Genomic DNA, 19,280 nt, shown 5'->3' on the forward strand with positions numbered 1-19,280 from the left:
CAGTCAGCCAGTCAGTCAATCAATCAATCAGTCAGTCAGTCAGTCAGTCAGTCAGTCAGTCATTCAGTCAGTCAGTCAGTCAATTAATTAATTAATTTATTAATCAATCAGTTAACCAACCAACCAACCAGTAATGATCGATCAATAGATCAATCAATAAGGCAACCATCCAATCAATCAATCAATCAATCAATCAGCCAATCAACCAATCAATCAATCAATCAACCAACCAACCAATCAATCAACAAAAAACAGATATAAGTGATCTAATTAACTATATTATCATTGTTTATTTTGATGACCATCAATCTTTATAAGTTGCACCATCAACATTGTCAAGTTCACAACTTGAATAAACTACATTGACAATGATGTAGTCAGTCGTTGCCATAGCAATTATTACAATTGATTCTAAATCATGTGTAAAAATAACAATCTTTGAGATGTACAAATCTTTTGACAAATAGTCTAACTGACTGAAAGTTTCAATTTCAAAAATTATTAAACACAAGCAGTCACCATTCAATTTCAAGGCTTAATGAATATTCACCACTAGTTTTTTTTATCGCTTTTTGTGTTGCTCAGTGCCCATGAACCTTTACAAGTGTTTTTATTCATATTATCGTTAATATTATTATGATTATATTTATTATAAAGGCCAAATCTAATTTTATGTATAAACACTCCTGATAGCCTAGAGGCTATCTTCAGATTTCATTCTCCTTCCACGGCTAGAGAAGTAGAGAAATCATGAACTAAAAGTTGTTCTTGCAAATGAGTAGATCCTCAACTATTAGAATGACATAAACAGTGTATAAGTAGCATCCTGATATGACAAATATACCATATTTGGACAAATGTAACTACCCACAATAAACACTAACCTATCATTGGGCTGAATTCTGTGAATAATTAACACAAGCATGATGTTGGTTGCTGTGTGAGTGACTTCATTTGAATTTGAAATTTCAACTCAGCTCCTCATTTCTCTAGACATGGAAGAAGAATCAAAGCCAAGGATAGCCTCTAGACTATACTCTTGGATAACAAATACTCGTATAATATTCTCTTACTTCGACTTTCGGCGAGCACAAAATCTGACTTTATATACTTCTTTACAAGCTCACAATCAAGTTTGCATCAGAACATGTCACCTACAACTGTACATAATCATGTTGGGCATTCACCAAGTAAAAGTCCACATTTCGCTATGACCACTGCACACCTTAGGTTTAAAATCGACAGCAGAAAACAATATATTCATATTCTAGGAGACAAGCACACCATTGCAAGAATTAACAATGTTTATATGGAGTTTATAGATACTGTCACTTTTGAATGAATATCGGACTAATAAATAGTTAAGAAATAAAATCCGTATTAAATTTTATGTGGAATAAATACAAATTTCCTACTGTGAGTAGAAATCAGATTCTAAGAATCTTTTGAAGACTTTCAACTTATCAAAAAGGTGGAAAACAGATCTGAAGTTGGCATCTTCTCAAGTGATACTCGTCTAAAAACACTAAATATCACCTATGTACACTCAGATCCGAAATGACCCACTGTCGAAATTAAAACAGCTCTGGAACGAGGTTATTGGCTTCTTGCGCTAACTGCGCAACATGAAGAGCCTCGTTTCAAGCTTAACGTCACTTCCGGTTCGAGAGGAAGTACCAAATGCTTAGCGTTTCGACAGATATATAAATGAAAAGCGTTGTCTACAGTTCATTAACTAAAAACCTGACGCTTAAGAATTTAACATATGAGAGATAAATATAATTTTCATAAAATATATGTTTGTCAATTTATTTTTATCTGCACCTTTTCTTCAATTTTTAAGTTGAAAATGTTCCGATGCAGAATAATTGGGTCGAAGGTACCCGAATCATGTAAACACTGTACACCTTTTTGTGTTGATAACATGGCGGTATATAAATAGTCTACTGAACTTGTTCTTTTATGCAAGGGGCGTTTTTGAACTTGATATTTTACAGAACAGATAGAGCTTTCACTTCGCTGACTCAAAGAAGTTCCTTTTAATGAAATAAATAAACTTTACTAATATGTAACTCTGTTTTAAACAGTCTTAAAGAGTTTAAAAGATTTACATTTGAAAAAAAAGGATTCTTGTCTCTCACATTTGTTTTGCTCTTTTTTGCAAGATAAATATCAAATTTACTCTTTCTTTTGAGTTCCCTTGTTCAGGACTCGTTCCTGTCAAACTGTGTACACCCATTTTACAGCGAACAGCGAAAATTGTAATTTTCTTCACTTGGTGGCGCTATTCATTCAACTCTCTTTGTCCAGCTCAATGAAGGGTCGGCGTAAACTGAGCGATTGTGACATCCCTACGACGCTCATACTCCTCTCCCGTGGCCGTGGTGTTTCGTTGTGTTCAACAGGAGGCACTTTGATGTGTGCTGAACTCCTGCTTCGTAAGAACAGCTTAGGTGAATGTCGTTGTATTTTGCAGTTTTTGACGTCATTGTATAGTTTGATAAAAGCGTCCCTCACATCCTCATAGCTTTCTCTCACCGAAAGTTCACAGAACGAACAGCTCAGGGTTCGTGCAAGCTTCTCGCCCTCTGTTTTCGGTATCATCCTGTCGTAGGTGAGATCAACTTTGTTACCGATGATAAGGACCGGCGTTTCACTTCCCTTCACGCGATTGATGAGAAATTTCATCCGAAGGACTTCATCGAAACTGCATTTATCAGTAACAGAATACACAATAATAAAAGCATCCGCCCACTTTATCTGTGATTCAGTAATACATACATTTTCTTCCTGTGGAAATAAAATATAATAAAAACAATTAATTACATGTATATACGTATGTGAAGAATGTTCGCTATAGTAAATACATGGCCGTACTAAAATACATTGGAGTGTCAACAAAAGAACACTATTTTCGTCACTACATACTGGCTTTGTATTCATAGCACTACATACTACTACATACTGATTTGAAATTGATTATGCTGTCTGAAACAAACTTCAAATTTGGCCGATTTGATTAGTTGGGGGGGGGGGGTCTGAGGCATAACTATAAGAAGTTAGACATTTATCCTATATTGAACGATTGATCATGAACCCTAAAGGTTCTATATAGAACATTTATTGACACGCATTGCAAACTTCTGGTGGGGGGAGGGGTGTCAAAACACGGTACATACACGTGTGTTAATACCCTTATTATGTGAGTACCCTCCCCCGGGATTCACGGTGGTCTTCGTTGTTACTATGGCAACGATAAGAAAGTACGTGTCTGTTCTTGATGACGTAATGTCGACAATTGTAAAATAACCATACCTGTCCGGCAGTGTCAAGTATTTCAAAATCTACAGGAGCTGGGTCACCATCAATGAATGTACGGAATTGATAAGTTGTTTCTGTAGATAGAGAGAGAACAAACAGATACGTGGTTAGATTAAAACCATGGCTATTGTAACCATGGCAACATGTGCAATTTTAGTGGGTGTAACTTTTAATATAGACAGTGGAGGGAAAAAACTTACACTTAGACGTACATTTTTGATAACTTAGTTATAATCCTATCTTTTCCACAATCGCGTATGTTACATGCATTAAATTGCCTGAAAATTAGCATTATTTTGTCACTCAATGATTTTGATGAATATTCAGAGATTTTTAATAACTGTAATTGATTAACGTTGATTGCAACTATGCAGATTAGCTAAATCCAAAATGGAGGTTTGAGCGTCACTGAGATCTGTGTATACTGTAAGCTTAATTACGCTGTGTCGTTCCACCCTCACCGGCCTGTTCTATCTGTGAAATGGGTTGATTGATGTGTGATGGCGCGCCGTCACGACGTACCTTATATTTTTTTTTAATTGCCAAATGTACACGTTTGGAGTTTAGAGACGATATACTTTGGTGATTTTGAATATGGAGATGAAAAAACGAATAAACTGAGTGACTGCGTGAGTAACTGACTGACTGACTGACTGACTGACTGACTGACTGACTGATTGACTAACTAACTAACTAAGTAACGAGCGAGCTAACTAGCTTACCATCGTGGTTTTTTGGATAAAAAGTTTCAATGAACGTTTTAAAGGAAAGCTAATAAATCTGGATTGATATTCAACTCTAACCAATTCTAGTGGTTCTGTCACGTGACTTATTAAAATAAGATGTTTTGTATTTTAGCTTCTATTCTCCTGAACGAGCACACAACATACGTTGAGCAAATACTCCACTTTTGATGACCTAACCGTTCTAATTAGGTTGTCAGTATCTCCTTATGTAAGATAATCTCAGATACTCACCTAAAGTAGGATCATAGTCTCCTATAAACCTCTTAGTAATGAAACGAACGGCGAGAGCTGTGAAGTAAAAAAAAAAAGAAATAACAGATTTAGACAAGTTTACTAATTGCAACAAAGTGTTTCAAAACCCGACCCCCTTAACATCATTACTACGAAATGAAATGTACGAATTGATCGCTTTAGATATATCTTCATTTACATTCAATCTTATTTATATGGATGTCAAATGGGTATTTATTTGGGATTTTTAATGAAAACAACGCTGTTATGTTTTTTTTTATTTGAAAAAGACAACAACTTAGACCAATTTCGCGTTTGTGACTGAATAAACTGCAAAAAACACCAAAGTAAGTAAAAACTTTGTTGTTATACGTACAAACTAAAATGACAAAATGTTAAGACTTTCTGCACTGCTTCAATTTATATGTATATATTGTGTCACATTACATTTTCAAATAGTTAAACATAGTAGAGTTATGATGAAAGAAAAATCTCAAATATATACCCAGTGAGAGTTGTCGTTCCATGTACAGTTTCTTATTGGTGTCTGCATGGTTATATCAAATAAACAGAGGGAGAGACGATCTAGCGTGACCTGTAAAGAGCTGTATGTACGTATACGTGCCTATCAGATGCAGAATTATTTGTCTGCAAGTAGCAGATAATTATATTAACTGATTAGATTACATCCGGCCTATTAATCTGGTTAATTCTTGGTATCGTATCTAAATATAGTATATGATATCATTAGGGCATACCCAAATGATAAAATAATGCACTTGGAATAGAATTCTTCGAAACTACTAGTATATGAATCATATCGCATTCTATTTAAAACCACACCAATACCGCATTTTAGACCATTACAGGTTTTTAAAATATAGACCAAAATGCATTTTCCTTAGGAGGCAACATTTTGGGGCAATTAATGGTAGTTATGATTTGTTAAAGGAAAATGGACCATATTTTAGACCAAGCAAAATCGGAAATAATGCAAACAGACCACATTTTAGACCAAATGGCTAGAAAACGCATCCCAAAGGGTGGCACAAAATCTCTCTAAACAGAAAAGAGAAGCGCGCAGGTGTATTTAAGGCACGTTTGTGACTGAACCGTGTCGTGTCTAGTCGACATATTGCTAGTCACTATATCCACGTATAAAGTATAGAGTAGACTGACAAAGAATGGACGACACAATGCTAAAACTGTGTTGAAGTTTTAAGAGTAGTTGAAAACAACAATCCTGTATGTGTTATTCATAGTTGTCATATTTCGTCAATTTCATGTGTACATACATCCTTAGCTACCTGCGTCATTTTCACAAGCAAGGGCCGAAAAACAAGATTTTTTTAATGTGTGTTTAGTATTTTGGTACAGAATGTGTTTACTGAAACTGGGACGCAAATTACGTATTTCTCAAACGTCACCTTAGTTACCGAATAGAAACAAACATTTTCAAAATATGGTTTCTATGGGCGAATTTCTCAGTTTAGACTGGCTACAACACAAACGAAGTATCGTGACTTCAGCAGAGTTTGTTATGTGCGAAACCGCCACGTTCACGGTATCATAATTAGTCTGGTATCCATGGCAACATTGGTCTTATATACATCGATGACACTTGATTACCGCAGGCGATGAAATGTTAACATGCCATATATAAAACAGGTATTATATAAATGTTCTATTTTCTTTCATTGCCATGGTTACATTTGAGAGTAGGAATAGTTGCCCTTTCCGTGTCTAGAATACACTGATATGCTGACATATCTGTTGCAATTAGTGATGGGACACCGATATTTTGACTGGACTAATTGTTCAATATTTATTAGCACTGTTTGCTAAAAGGATCCCGGTATGTATGTATGTATGTATGTATGTATGTATGTATGTATGTATGTATGTATGTATGTATGTATGTATGTATGTATGTATGTATGTATGTATGTATGTATGTATGTATGTATGTATGTATGTATGTATGCATGTATGCATGCATGCATGCATGCATGTATGTATGTATGTGTGTGTGTATGCGTGTGTGTGTGTGTATGTATGTGTGTGTGTGTGTGTATGTATGTATGTATGTATGTATGTATGGGCAAGTACTTACGTTCGTTCGTACATACGCACGCACGCACACACGCGCGCGCGCACACACACACACACACACACACACACACACACGCACGTGGGCATGCACTTGTGCATGTATACGTATTCGATTCGCCATTCATTTATTCATACATGTAGGTAGGTAGGCAGGCAAGCATGCGTTGGAGGTAGGGAGGTAGTAGGAAGTAGATAGGTATACTGTCATAACAGAGTTAAAAACTACATGTACCATAATATTAATTTAATGAATCAGCTCTTGAGTATTCTATACATAATATTGATATTGGTCTCTGTTGTCTGGCTAGAGTTGAGTACAGTCTATGTAATACATACGTACATATATTATTGTAACATATTAATTTCATATTCAATGATTCGTACTCACCAGTTTTTCCGACGGCTGACTGCCCAAGGATTGCAATTCGAAGTCTACCTTGAGTGACGCTTCGACGATTTCTTCCAAATTGAAACGACGTCATTGTTGGCATCTTGGATCGCGAGCGTTTCTTTTCAGCGTTTGGGGTTTGCTTTTTAGGTCGCAAAATTCGAGACAGATTCCCTTCTTCGAAAAAACCTAAAATGAATAAAAGAAATACTTATTAGACAAAGATACAGACTACTAGCTCTCTAAAAATATCGACGGAAATCAAAAACTTATAAACAAATTCGAATATAAAGATTTTTAAAATGGTAGAATGAGACAAGTTTCAATTTCGTACAATTCATATTACGAGTAGTACTGGTCAATCCAACGATCTGTTAATTGGCGGCAATGCCTGAACATCTGACGAGCGACAACTCAGCCCTGCCTAGCTTCAAATGGCTCGTTTGTCGTTTGAAACGGCATAATAGACATAGATATGAAGCCGTACAGGATCGATAGCACACGACACGAAAATCAACCTAACTATGGACAGTTATACACATTGTATTCACCAAGGTAAATTATTCAATTAATGGGGAATTTAAAAGAATCCACCAAACTTACCCATTACTTCGATGCCTTAATTAATTGTTCAAATTAATAGCGAATCACGTTAGTTATCAACAGTCTTTGCCTCAGATAACAAGTAATGATAGATGAATTACAGGTTGTTTTTTATATAGCAACTACTTCAATTACATAGATCATTGCGTCAGTTTTCTGTAATTTGTGGGAAATTCCCCCAGCTATTACAAGTGTTATTACTAGCGAATTAATGGAAATGGACTCAGTGAATACGATATATAATACAGTAAGCAAAGTCCTGGTAATCATTACACGTTATTTACATTACGAATTATACTTCGCAACGTCGTGAATCTTTTGGACAATGATTACAAAGTTTGTTTTGCTGACTGAGTAGTAGAAACGATACTAGCAATGATAAGATAATACACACGGTTACACACACTGTGGCTTATAGATAGACAGACATACATACATGGACAGACAAGCACACAAAGATGCACACACATACAAAAATGAACATATGCACTTACCTCGAACGAGAGTGACCAAAGTCGGCAAAGTGGAAACAAGGAGAGCAGAGACTGTGATTTTAGTGACGTCGAAGACTTCTGGTATTACTTCACTTTCACTCTTCTATCGACTCATATACTCTTTCAAGTTTTCTTCCGACCAATGATGATCGACTTTGACAGTCCGCCCACTTGCGCATGCGCTGTTTATTATCCTGGCAAGAGAAGGGAAATGTAATGCAATTTAAAATTATATATTACAAGATGATATAGTTGAAATTGAACGTAAATACAACGGAGTAGTAATCAGAATGGTAATATTTGTTTTATGATATTGAAGGCTGTTTGTTATTTGACGTGAAGTGAATTCATATAACATATAAAAGAGTAATTCGATAGAACCTATCATGGCCTCTCTGAGCTTTAGTTTTATAATCTCACGCTTAGCAACATGTGAGCGACTCGTATACAGTGAGCGACTTATAAGATACAAAAGAACATACAAAGCCAAAATTGAACACGTTGAAAAAATATTGTTTTTTATACCCTGGTTGTTCTACGTTACGACTCGGGACAACCCGCGTCTCCGTCATAATTTATTCTACGTGACGAGTCAAAAAGTTCAAAGTCAACATTAAATTTCCCACTTTTTCATAACTGAGCCTTGAGAAGGCATAGTATACGTATTCCCCTATTTTTCTCGTTTGATTCAGCCGGAAAATGCGCGCGACCTATGCGTGCTCGTCTCTCAGTGTTCCCCTAATCTGACGTCTTTTAACGACAAGTTCACTCAATACTAGGTTTAAAGAAGACAAATATTCGGAAAATATAATGTAATATTTAATTTGCGCTCCCAAGATAAATTGCAGTGACGTCACGGTGACATCAAATGCAAATGCAAATCAAAACACAACATACATACATAACTTTGTAAACTTATTTAAAATGCAATATAGAAAAGCAAATAATGATCAACACTAGAAAAGTGAGAACATTTATAAAACATAAACTTGTAAACGGTGCTACTAAAAACTACACTAGTTGTAACTGGAGTATCATTTTTCAACCAGAAAACCAACAATATATTAGTTAACTGAAAATTGTTAAAATTCCAATGATTGTCAAATAGAGGTCTATTTTATTAGTAGTATATAGTAATAAGGTGAATCGTAATTCCTTGGGGGAGCTTGTTTTTCGGTGCGGACCCAAAAATTAATATGACGGAGTACTTATAAGCTTACTGTGTTCACATCTACACAAATGTGTTTACCCACTGTTGATTCAATACTGTGCATGCTGTATGATATTATGATTCAGTCATTGTATATATTAGTTGCTATGGATATTGTACATACTATCAGTTGCTACGGATATTGTAGATACTATTCGTTACTACGGATATTGCACACACTATTAGTTGCTACGGATATTGTACATAGTATTAGTTGCTATGGATAATGTACATACTATCAGTTGCTACGGATAATGTACATACTATCAGTTGCTACGGATATTGCACATACTATCAGTTGCTACGGATATTGTACATACTATTAGTTGCTACGGATATTGTACATACTATTACATGCTACGGATATTGTACATACTATGCGTTACGACAGATATTGCACATACTATTAGTTGCTATGGATATTGTACATAATATTCGTTACTACGGATATTGCACATACTATTAGTTGCTACGGATATTGTACATAGTATTAGTTGCTATGGAGATTGTACATACTATCAGTTGCTATGTACACGTTACCGTTACTATACTAATTACACGTTACACATGACCGATACTAATTTTCACGTTCAACAAATATTAAGCTTTGAATATTTCAACTTTCTTACAAATGATCAAATCTACAACGTTGTCATACAATGTGTAGATTAATGTGTAACTTATCATAGACAGTGACGACTAGATTGTATTCTGAGTTCTTCTATAGGTATACCAGTGTAGCTGATAAGAAAAAAACATGTTCGTTACCTTGGAGAAAATAAGCATCCTTACAATACAGTCTAACAATAGATCTTTTGATATACGGTCTGACCTTTGTTTTACGTAGTTCACAACTTCGCGCGCTTGTCAATGTATCGCTGCTACGTCACTCATGACACTTTGTACTTAAAACAGTACGTCAAGCTGAAATTCAACACGTGCGACTTCGTAAAAAGGATTATTACTAAAATGTCATTCAGGGTTTTGTTTGACTGTCACGCAATATCATCGTTGAATCCTAAAGCGAAATGCATTAGTTTGTTTACCACTTTCTTTAATCCCTCCATATCACTTTACGAAAATTTACATTTACACACTCGAATACATTTATTCATACACAAGTTCACGCACGTTAAACACATACACACACACACGTACACACACACACACACACACACATACATACACACATACGTAACACACATACACACACATATACATACATACATACATACATACATACATGCATGCATGCATGCATACATACATACATACATACATACATACATACATACATACATACATGCATGCATACATATCTCTGGTTCTTTCCCTTCTGGAAACAACGATTGTAGTCGGAATCGAGATTCGAGGATAAACTTTTCACAATGTTATTAGTTTCGCGTCTGTTTCATTTGTTCTTCTCGGGGCGGAGTATTTTTGTACACTTCAAACGGAACTCATAGAAATATTATTACTTTTATGATGATGATGATGATGATGATTGATTGATTTAACTTGTAGAGAAAAGGGAGACAGCGTTGATCAAAATCTAGATAAGGAATTTGTCAGGACCTGTTTTCATCTTGCTGTGAGTAGTTAAGTGTTCAAGCCCCGTGGTGTACAGCATTATACAAACATAAATTGTAAATATTATCGGTTTTGCTAAAAACCAAGTAAATCTTAGCTGAAATTTGATTCCATGAGTACTTGGGTTTTACAAGAAAGTATACATAATTGCACCGAGGGTCTTTGGCGGGAAAGCCACCAGACAGACGACAACCGTGTTTACTACATAAATAGATATTTGATTCCACGAGATGTCATCTCGTAAGTAGGATTGGAGTAAAGTATATCGACCTGTGTCTAGATTCTTGGCGGGAAACCGATCACGCAGACGACAACTTCAATTACTTCCAGCTTCTACACCGAGGTTAACTTCAAATTGTTAGTTTTGCCACTTTTTGTTAAAATTTGATATAAGTTGCTATGTTGAGGACTTGTATGTACATGTAATTCTATCGCACTGTAGATATTGTTTAGTTAATACCTAATGCCCCGACATTGTTTGTTGAATAAATCGCCAATCCACTCTAGGAAGTCATTAAATATAAAGAACCATTTTGTTTTCTATGATTTTATAAACATTTTAACCCAGAAACTTTGTAGTTCCCGACCATAGTTCAATTTAGTCCCTTCCAAGGAGAGGTTGCCCATTAAAGCTAAGCTGGCGACTTGTCACTTGGTTGTATCTGACTCGACGTACAAGTTGTACTAGCTCGAAAGGTCTTGTTCTGGCAGCAACAACAAAGATCGTCAAAGCAAATAGCCAAGTCTCTGCACTAAATACGTTGTGTCAAAGGGCATTTGCAACTGCCGTAGTTGTGAGTGAATGTGTCAAATATCTCATTTAATCATTAATAAGTTACATAAAGCACTCCCCTTTCATCTGGTGTAAATGTGAGATATTGTATAGTCATTTCAGTTCACTTCCTTCACTCTATATGGTGGCCATATTATATGTTGTACCAATGCATATTTTGTCTCTAACTCTGGAAGCTTGATAGAGACCTCATTCAAATGTGTCTGCACCAGTGTTATAAATATTGAGCTTTAAAATGTGACTTTTACTTCGACAGTCAAATTGTATACATCGAGACCATACTGAAGTGTACATACATGTTAATGTCGGCGAGCTGTTTCATGGTGGCAATGACCCTTGACCCTAATCCTTGCATATATTTCTCCTAAGGCCAAGATGACATTTTCCGATAGTTTACTATATTCCCGCCATCTCACCGAAAAGGCTGACCTGTGCATTGGCATAATGGTCTATATGATACGCTGTGTCGCTTTATCGTCCTCTCAAGGCACCCCAAGGCTCCCCAAGCAGTAGCGTCGACGTCATTATCGTCCTCTCAAAGAAGGGACAAAGTACCCTCAACACGGTATCCTCTCAGGAGCGTACCCTGGGGAAGCTAAGGCGTCTCAATATGGAGTCATATCATTCTCCCAGGGGCGAGCGAAGGCTCCCTAACACATGGCGTCCTATATCCTCTCAAGGGCGAGTCAAGGCGCCCCAACACAGCGTCCTAGCATCCTATACAGACTGGTATTAAGAAAAATCATGAGGGTCTATGGGTCACTTGAATTCTTTTTTACCTTAGTTTTTAAAATTTAGTCAGGGACTAACACTTACAGAAGTCCCTGGTGCCTCAAATGTGTTTTTCTTCTTCAAAATTTCATTTCGCCACAAGGTCCTTTGGGTCTCACCCCTTCATTTATCAAACCATGTTTTGATCTGACTTGTAAAATGATAAATGACATAAATATCTCACAGAGTCGTGTTTCTTCTGTTTGTGTAACATGGTTGATCTATGCCTGCTTGACTAACTGCCAAAATAATTTAACATTACAACTTTACAATAGTTTGTGTTCACACAGTGCCCTTTTGGCATTTAGGATAGTACATCATAAGTACTCTAGCCGTGGATAATGGGAGTCATTTTGTCTAAACTTTGTCACCGGAACATCTACCTGTAGGGTGTCTCTGATTAATTCGAGATTGATAAGCCCAACTTTTCAAGGTTCGCTAAGTGTCTCACTTGTTTTCTTAGACGAGAGCTGTGTTATTACAGCGTACCAATTCAGACCCAAAGTCCCTGACCCTAATCACGTTATTTCTATACACACGATGACCACTTAAAGTTCTGGGTTACGGAGCAGGTCAGTCATTTCACATAGTAAAAGAGGTTCCGAGCATCAATTTAACTCCCCGTCATTAAGCAGACATGGTCCGATACTTCGTGTTTGCTGTAAAAGTTTGCAAGACTTTTCAATATTTTACTCTCCAGGGATTAATTATGATTGAAAGTCGAAGCAGTGTTACTCTAAACGCGTTTGAAGTACTATTCGAATGTTTCGATGACGTAATTTTTTGAGCCAAAAAATCTTTTGGGGCAAATAAATAAGAATGTTTGATTTAGACGAGAAAACTTTACCCTTTAACATTAGGGAAGCATCATCGAGTACAGCTTTTAAACAGTGTTTACAAACCTTAGATGTCATGTCAATTGTTCAACACACTTATTATTATTGAAGTGGCCATGGATGAGGATTTGGTATTTATTTTAGATTTTATTTACAAAACAATTTATCATGGCTTCCTACTAGAAAAATCAACGTGAAACAAGATATGCCGAGTCATTGTTTGTAATAAATTATAAAAACGTAATAAATGATTAATACATGATAGATTAGTTGATGTCTACCATGACGTGTACGTCGATGCTTTTGGTAAACATCTAGTTATTAGTTTGGCAGTAAACTTAAAGGTATACACGCTGTGTTTATATCTATTTTTTTTCTACATATTAAAAAGGTACTCACAGTATTCTACTTACTGATGTATACTTAACCATCACTTGCAATTAAAAGGTACTCACAGTATTCTACTTACTGATATATACTTAACCATTACTTGTAATTGACTGAACTCAAACCTGGTATTAGGATATAACTTATAAACCACCCGATGACGTAATTTATTATACGTATAAAAATGTTCAGGAACTCCCTACTATGGCATAACAGTTCTAACAATGCCAGAACACAAATTGTTATTTCATAGAAGGTATGCATCGACATTAACTTTATACTAAAGTAGTTTAATCGAATTTAAAAAAAAAAAGTATTTTCACTTGAGTAAAAAGCTTATAAAGCTTGTGCAAAATACATTTTTTCCAAATAAAAATCACAATATATACGTATAACCACTAGTTTATATCAGTCGTGAAATGAAATGAAATGGAATGAAATGAAAATCACATTGTCTTACAAATGCGTGTTTTCGATTCAAAATAACGTAAATTGTAATGAATCGAAATACGTATTGCTGTCATGCTTAACACCCATTAACAATCTGGAATTTCACTGCATTCAAAATGAATAAGTGGGCCTGAATAGTGTACATTATTGTACAGGTATGACCAAAGAAAACAGTGTTTTGTTTCTCATCCCCTGCCCGCATCATCTGAGAACATGCGAGTCAGAGTATTTGTCTGTATTTTTCCTTCACAAATTTTGAAGGAGGGAGAGAGAGAGAGAGAGAGAGAGAGAGAGAGAGAGAGAGAGAGAGAGAGAGAGAGAGAGAGAGAGAGAGAGAGAGAGAGAGAGAGACAGACAGACAGACAGACAGACAGACAGACAGACAGACAGACAGATAGATAGACAGAGAAAGACAGAGCTCGAGCGAGATAGAGACAGACATACAGCAGAGCGAGTGTGAAAATTGTGTATTTTTAACCAGGAACTTATGTACAGGAGGACGTTGTTTGTACGTTTGTATGATGAATGCTGTATGAAACGATCGATTTTATTTAATCATGTGTGATTGGTCTAAAAAGCCGGGATATTTCGGAGTTCATTTTCTGTCTGTATGGTAAATTTGTAAGGTTACCTTTTAGGCCAGTAAAAAAATGTGTTTGTCTCTCGTCCTACAGATTTTTTTCAATGAGATTAGACAGAAAAATTAAATTTCTTTGCGGATCCGAGGACCAACGAAATTTAAATGACAGAATGTTGGTAATGACTGAGTTAGTAATTTTGAACAGCGACTGTGCAGACCAAGCACCCTGGGCAGTAGTCGATTGCTAAAATAGATGTTTTCGAGTAAAAAATGTGAACCCCATAAGCTATTGTGGGTTATCATCACCTTTCATTTCTCTCACCATTGTCAAACCTGTGTGTCACACCATGGATCTATTATCTGAATATATTAATAGATCCATAGTCACACATACATTTTTATCCGTGTTAGAATATAATATCAGCAGACGACACCTCATTTCACTGACGTCAGACAGATCAACATATTACTAGAGATATGCCTGTAAGTGTGCCATGTACAGCAATGGCAGGTAAACTATAGTGAAGCAAACACAGACAAAAACTAAAATTAAGACATGTTGTATAAGCTATCTATGAACATTGATGTAAGTACACGCACAGTAGGGGTGTCTCTGATAGCAAGCTTTCCTCAATTGGTGAACTGTTCAATTTCATTAAGTGTTTACACTATCTTGATTACAGGGTGATTATATCTACATAATCAAATCATAGCATCACCCATGTGTGTAATCTACAGATGTAACAACAGTAATTATGGTTATCAGAGTTTACCATGGCATATTTTATGTAGTTATACATGTACAGCGACCACTGAAGTCTCATGATGTTATAAGTTAAGCTTAAGTTCATAGCACTATAGAATTCTAGACTTTAACAAGTATAGTCGCAGGTATAAGTTAAAACTGTGTACGTGTAAGTACAGAGGAAATCATCATTGCGTTCAGTTTTGATGATCAATTGTAGTGTTGACCGAAAGCCACATTCGAGAAGCGTCAACAAAACTTAGAGTATGCAATAAACCACAGTGGGTGGGTGGGTGCAATACGATCTATACTGTACACTTTAGCTGGTTATGTGAATTTCGCATTCACTGTTTATCGCATATGTCTGGTTACACTTCCATACCCATCACGGTTTATAATTTACAGTAATGGGACATATGTGTCTCAGGTAAGTGTTGGTGTTTCTTGATCAAATGTGACTTTTATCAATTGGTCATCGAAACTGAACGCAATTATAATTTCTACTGTACTGTACACTAGCGTTCATCCAGTAACGCCCATATATACCTGCCACATCAAACAATACATACTCCAAATTCATGACACCATATAAAAAATATTATAAATCTGTCATTTTAAGACCTGACCCGTCTACCCGTATCGCAGTATTAAAAAACAAAGAACGCAAAAACACAAATAACACACCTTGGTGGTTGCGCAATGCCCGATGTGTGGTTATGACGGCATAGCCTTGCCTATAAAATTTTGAATAAAATATCTTATATTCAATTTCTGTAAAGCTTAAGATCTCACACTACGTCATCAACGTAACATTTAAATTAACCATAGTAAATACACACCGATTGCTTAAATGTAAAACAGAGCTATGTTAAGGACTGTTCTTTTTAACATACGAATTGGACTCAGAGATTTAAATGTTTTGCCGAGTGTATTCATTCGACGGTAAATATCTATAACAGTAGCACTCTCATCCCCTAGTCTACGTCTGCGTACATGGTGTATGTTTACCATCCAAAATCAGTTATATTTTGCACAATTAGTCCATTTGATGTAATACAGGACCACCTTGGAGCTTTGTTATAGGTAGATTCATTCAAATTGTTAATAAGGCTTCTACAATTTTTTTTTTCAGTGATGCTTGTATATTGCCATGGTTGAATTGTATACCTTCATTGTCAGGTGTAAGTCTCCTGAGTCTGGTATGAAATTATGTATCTTATTATTGTTATATACACATTAATCAGTTTTTTAAAAAACAACCTTCGAATTCCCTAGCCGAAACTAAATAGACAATAGTACGAATGTACGTAGTAATTAACGTTTGGTCAGGTAACTGACCAATTCCCAAGACAAACTTATGACTATCTACCATCGCTACACGAATTTCCCAAGTTACACTACCTGTTCTACGTCTACGCCAATTTTCAACTGTTCTCATCCACGTCTCAACTAACTCCTTCCATTGCTTCTTCGACGCAAGCAGGACATTTCACTAGGCTTGGCTAGTGTTTATACTGTTGAACAAGCAAGACGCCCCAGGAAGCCTACATAATTGAACAGTTGAATGAACTCGTCTGAAAGGTGCACGGATCGAGTAGCCTCCCACGTACACATAGATCATTTCAGATTGAACCTTATAAAGCAATTATTCATGTTACAGACACGAAAAATTGACAACAATAAGCTGATGTTACAACACCTACGGAAGAACCCGGCGGAAGAATTTGCATGTCTGCCCAAGTCCAAGTTTTTTGTGATCACCGTGAACAGGATATGGTATTGAAAAGGTGAACACTTTGTCACCGTGAAACTTGCAGAGCAGTGCCATATTATGAATTTGATTAACACTAAGATAATTATCAAGGCAATTGATCAATGAAAAGAAACCTTATATATTCTAATATCAATTGGATTATTTGACAAGTTTGTTGAGACAGTACTAAAAGACCCATAATGAGGTCAGAGGTCAAATCGAAATTGAAAAGAGTGAGTGACAGAAAATGTAATAATCAGCGAAACGATACAATGAAAAAAGTGACTCATGTCTCCGTGCTTCAACTTTGGTTTGTGCCCACTGTGTAAGGTCACATAGTTAGAGCCAGTAGTAGCATTTTCGACATAGTAGTCTGAGGCTATATAGAGTTTGCACAAGGCACAATTGTGAGAAATTGCTGTAGTAGGCGCCAACCTCTAACTACACCTTTCAAGACAAAATTTTAAGTCCATTGGTTCAAATTAAATATACATATTAATTAACTATTGATACAATCAATTGTATTCTTGGTAACTGTAACAAAGAAACTCTTTTTTTTTCAATTTCATTTTATCTTATTGGTCGCTATTTCATTTATAAATACAAGTATTCAAACACCATACCACATATTACCGGATTCAAGTCTTACATTAATTTAATTTATAAAGTAGAAAAAGTAGCATAATCTAGGAATATACTTTCCCTGTTTGTAACAGGAATCATTCGTCCACGGTGTGATGTCGGTAGTTGTAAAACTTGAAGCATACATATATTTTCATTTTTTAAAATGTAGTGTACAGCTCGTTGTGCTTAGGAGCTCCTTTTTAACCATAAGCTTTACAACGACTGTTTACACGTGGGCTCTAAGTGTGACTGAGCAATTAGAACCTTATGTGTATACTTAGTGAATAGCTGATAACAGCTATAAAAGATACACCTTCACTTCATCAGTCAGATGGTTTCTTGAGCTCTGAGCTCTGTTTATTTCGCATGAGCAAATAAAATTCTGAAGTTGTGTTCAGGGCAGAGCCACTCACACTCACACTATCAAATTGACAAGTTCATTAATATTGTAATTTGACACAAAGAATGTTAAATTCAATTAAGAGATGTCCTTATGCTGTTTTTACCAAACACTATCAACCTATTAAATATTAATTCATCACATTTGCAAAAGCTTTTGTCTGTCACACGACCTTTGTAAAATACGCTGACCTCGGAACACACTGGAAAGTTTCGGCGTTGTTCGTGCATCTCAAAATGGCCTGACCATCGCGCCACGACTCGATCACATGTCGTTGTCGATTCATATAGTAGAGTAGTGTTCGAAAGGCAGCAATATTAGAAAAATTTCACAAATGTCACGAGACAGTCATGATCAAGCAAATGAATATACCATACAAATAAAGGTTACATCCCGCTTCAGAGTGACAAATAAGGGCTGTAAGCTGTTTTTACCATCTAGTAAGAAGGATTATAGCGTAAAAATCGTAATCAGTGCGTCTTTTCACCACGTTTTTACCTCTGAACTCTAATTACAGTAATCCGTAAGTACATAATGTAAGTAACACCTTGCATAACATATGGCAAACGATAACCTAAAATTCCCTAGACGTAGAGTTGAGGAAATGGAGAAATGAGCTTATATTCTTATAAAACTAAGTTGGCATGGCAAAAAATGAGTCTTGATGCAATGAATTATAACCTAATGCATCTACAATCGTAACACATATAAAAAAAACTAGACTATGACAACTCTTTGTTATCAAATACAGTTCACGAATGTAAATCTAGTCTAGAGGCTACCCATTTGAACTATCGTTAAAGAATTTGGAAGTTGGATGACAATTTTAGAAGACTGTTAGCCTCTAGACAAATGTAAATTGGCATCTGTTATTAGTTACCCTACACGAAAGACCCTACTGGTAAAGTTAATCTCCACTGGTTAAGACTATATTATGGTACATACATACATACATACATACATACATACATACATACATACATACATACACACATACATACATACACACATACACACATACACACATACACACACACATACACACATACACACACATACATACATACATACATACATACATACATACATACATACATACATACATACATACATACATACATACATACATACATGGTATAACCAATCTAAACCTCCATATGCCGAGAGAGTGAATTTTGTTCACAACACTTGCTATTAATATTCCCTGTACATGTTTCAAATTTTAGTATCTAATTTAATGACCAGT

General features: G+C 35.8%; 1 protein-coding gene across 1 annotated transcript; it reads right to left on the reverse strand.

Moving 5' to 3' along the window:
* Positions 1–292: 292 nt before the first annotated feature.
* Positions 293–16,795, reverse strand: LOC144452957 (ras-related and estrogen-regulated growth inhibitor-like). Its single transcript, XM_078144193.1, has 6 exons — positions 16,659–16,795; positions 7,896–8,089; positions 6,799–6,987; positions 4,299–4,355; positions 3,316–3,395; positions 293–2,790 (listed from the first exon to the last, which is right to left on the reverse strand). Exons 3-6 carry the CDS (start codon positions 6,899–6,901, stop codon positions 2,293–2,295), a joined length of 738 nt encoding a protein of 245 aa, XP_078000319.1. The 5' UTR covers positions 6,902–6,987; positions 7,896–8,089; positions 16,659–16,795; the 3' UTR covers positions 293–2,292.
* Positions 16,796–19,280: the final 2,485 nt, after the last annotated feature.

The sequence above is a fragment of the Glandiceps talaboti genome, chromosome 23 (genome assembly GCF_964340395.1).
Source record: "Glandiceps talaboti chromosome 23, keGlaTala1.1, whole genome shotgun sequence".
Classification (NCBI taxonomy): domain Eukaryota; kingdom Metazoa; phylum Hemichordata; class Enteropneusta; family Spengelidae; genus Glandiceps; species Glandiceps talaboti.